The following is a 2,589-nucleotide window of genomic DNA, read 5'->3' as shown; positions in this document are numbered from 1 at the left end:
ATCTGCAGCTGAAGAATGAGCAAAGTCTGCCCTCATCTGAGGGCTGGAGCAAAAGCAAGCCTCCATCACTCTCTCCAGATTCTCCAAGGTTTCCTGGGTTTTATCCAGCCTCCCCTAAAGAAATTGCCATATTGCTGGTTGTCCATCAGCTTGGTGAAAAGCCTCTGCCTTCTGAAAACCAGATCATTCCCATTACAGTCCCAGGGCATCACGGCAGAAGCCAACAGAGGAGCAAGTATTTTGCGGGAGTGAAGAATGCAGGCAACGGGCAATAAAGAAAACTGCTCAAAGCCAGGATTTGTATGAATTTGAGCAAGTTATTCTCTTGGGGTAGAAAAATCTTAATTTTTTCTCCTGTAAAGATTTATAACTAAACATAAGTCCTCCCCTCTCCAAGGTTGTTTTATATCTCTTGGTGAATCATGATTCTACACACTATTATTCCAAAAACGTGTGTGTAGCACCTACTATGTGTCCAGCATGATTTAAGGTGCTGAATAGGGATTTTAAAATAAGATACTGATGGACGAAAAAGTCAAACAAAGAAGAAATTAAGTGACCAAATGATTGATGCAGATGCTAAGTGTTATTTTTTTTTCTTAATTCTTGACAGAGTGTCCAACAAAGAGAATGGAAGAGGCCGGCCTACTCAATCAAACCACTTCCATCACATATATACGACTTAGAGGCTTATCTGTAAATCAGAAGGTGCAAATGGCTGTGTTTGCCATGTTCCTCACTTTCTATGTCCTGACACTGATTGGGAACATCCTCATTGTCATAACTATTACCTATGACCGCCGGCTCCATACCCCTATGTATTTCTTCCTCAGCAACCTGTCTTTTATCGATGTCTGCCACTCCACTGTCACAGTCCCCAAGATGCTGATAGATACATGGTCAGAAGAGAAGCTCATCTCCTTTGATGCCTGTGTCACTCAGATGTTTTTCCTGCACCTCTTTGCCTGCACAGAGATCTTTCTCCTCACCATCATGGCCTATGATCGGTATGTGGCCATTTGCAAACCCCTGCAGTACATGACAGTTATGAACTGGAAAGTATGTGTGCTTCTTGCTGTGGCCCTCTGGACAGGGGGAACCATCCACTCCATCGCACTGACCTCCCTCACCATCAAGCTGCCCTACTGTGGTCCCGATGAGATCGACAACTTCTTCTGCGATGTACCTCAGGTGATCAAATTGGCCTGCACGGATACCCACATCATTGAAATCCTCATCATCTCCAACAGTGGGCTGATCTCTGTGGTCTGTTTCGTGGTCCTTGTGGTGTCCTATGCAGTCATCCTGGTTAGCCTGCGGCAGCAGCTGTCCGAAGGCAGGCGGAAGGCCTTATCCACCTGTGCAGCCCACCTCACCGTGGTGACATTATTCCTGGGCCACTGCATCTTCATCTATTCCCGCCCATCCACCAGCCTCCCTGAGGACAAGGTGGTGGCTGTGTTTTTCACCGCTGTCACCCCCCTGCTGAACCCCATCATCTATACTCTTAGGAATGAAGACATGAAAAATGCCTTGAACAAGTTAATGGGAAGGTTGGAGGGGAGAGGAAGAGAGAAAAAATAACTATTTTTTTAAGTTTATTTATTTATTTTGAGAGAGATCGAGCAGAGGAGGGACAGAGAGAGAGGGAAAGAGAGAATCCCAAGCAGGCTCTGCACTGTGAGCCCAGAGCCCAACATGGGGCTCAAACACATGAACTGTGAGATCATGACCTGAGCAAAAACCAAGAGTCAGACGCTTAACCAACTGAACCTCCCAGATGCCCTTCAATGTCTAAGCTCTTAATATGCCCGGTGTTCCTAATCAAAGAAATGCCTTGCAAAGAATAAGGTACCTAACGTTCATCAGGCTAGATGACTTATGAAATTGTCTTCTGGCCCAGTATCTGACAGCCATAGCAGTAGTTAGGATTTTTAATATCTTCCATATCCTGGAAATTGTTCTAGGCACTCTGCATTTACTCCATTCTCAGAACAACTTATGAGGTAGGTGTTATGCCTGTTTACAGTGATGAAACTAAAGCTCAAAGAGAGCAGACAGCATGCCCAAGGTCACCCAGCTAGGAAATGATGGAAGCAGAATGGTAAGTCAAGTGTATCAACATGAACTCATGCTATTTTCATTACACCATGCCACCTTTTCCTGCTTTTGTCTTAGGGTGATAAACAAAGTTTAAACAAACCTTCAGATTGCTGAGTAGCACTTGACCACATCATTCACTCAGAAGCTTGCCTAAATAGCTTGGCAAACACTAGTGAATCAGGCAAAGTGAGTTTGCTTATGACTTAGTGATGTAGAAAGAAGACTTGAGCCATTGAAGTTATTGATATCCTCAGGTGTTCAGGAAAAATCTGCCATCAGAGCAATTGAATGGGGATATCTTATTATTTATTCATTTGATAAATATTTACCAAGCACCTGGAAATGCAAGCTGGTGCAGCCACTCTGGAAAACAGGATGGAGATTCCTCAAAAAGCTAAAAATAGAACTACCCTACGACCCAGCAATTGCACAACTAGGCATTTATCCACAGGATACAGGTGTGCTGTTTTGAAGGGATACATGCAC

At 44.2% G+C, this 2,589-nt stretch overlaps 1 protein-coding gene across 1 annotated transcript; it reads left to right on the top strand.

Moving 5' to 3' along the window:
- Window positions 1–625: 625 nt before the first annotated feature.
- On the top strand, window positions 626–1,572 carry LOC122467724 (olfactory receptor 4E1; the record flags this gene model as incomplete). Its single annotated transcript, XM_043554309.1, has 1 exon — window positions 626–1,572. A coding segment is annotated over exon 1 (942 nt), but the record flags the coding sequence as incomplete, so codon positions are not given.
- Between the last annotated feature and the right edge of the window lie 1,017 nt (window positions 1,573–2,589).

Source organism: Prionailurus bengalensis, chromosome B3 (assembly GCF_016509475.1).
Source record: "Prionailurus bengalensis isolate Pbe53 chromosome B3, Fcat_Pben_1.1_paternal_pri, whole genome shotgun sequence".
NCBI lineage: Eukaryota > Metazoa > Chordata > Mammalia > Carnivora > Felidae > Prionailurus > Prionailurus bengalensis.
This window is presented reverse-complemented; position numbering and strand designations above follow the sequence as displayed.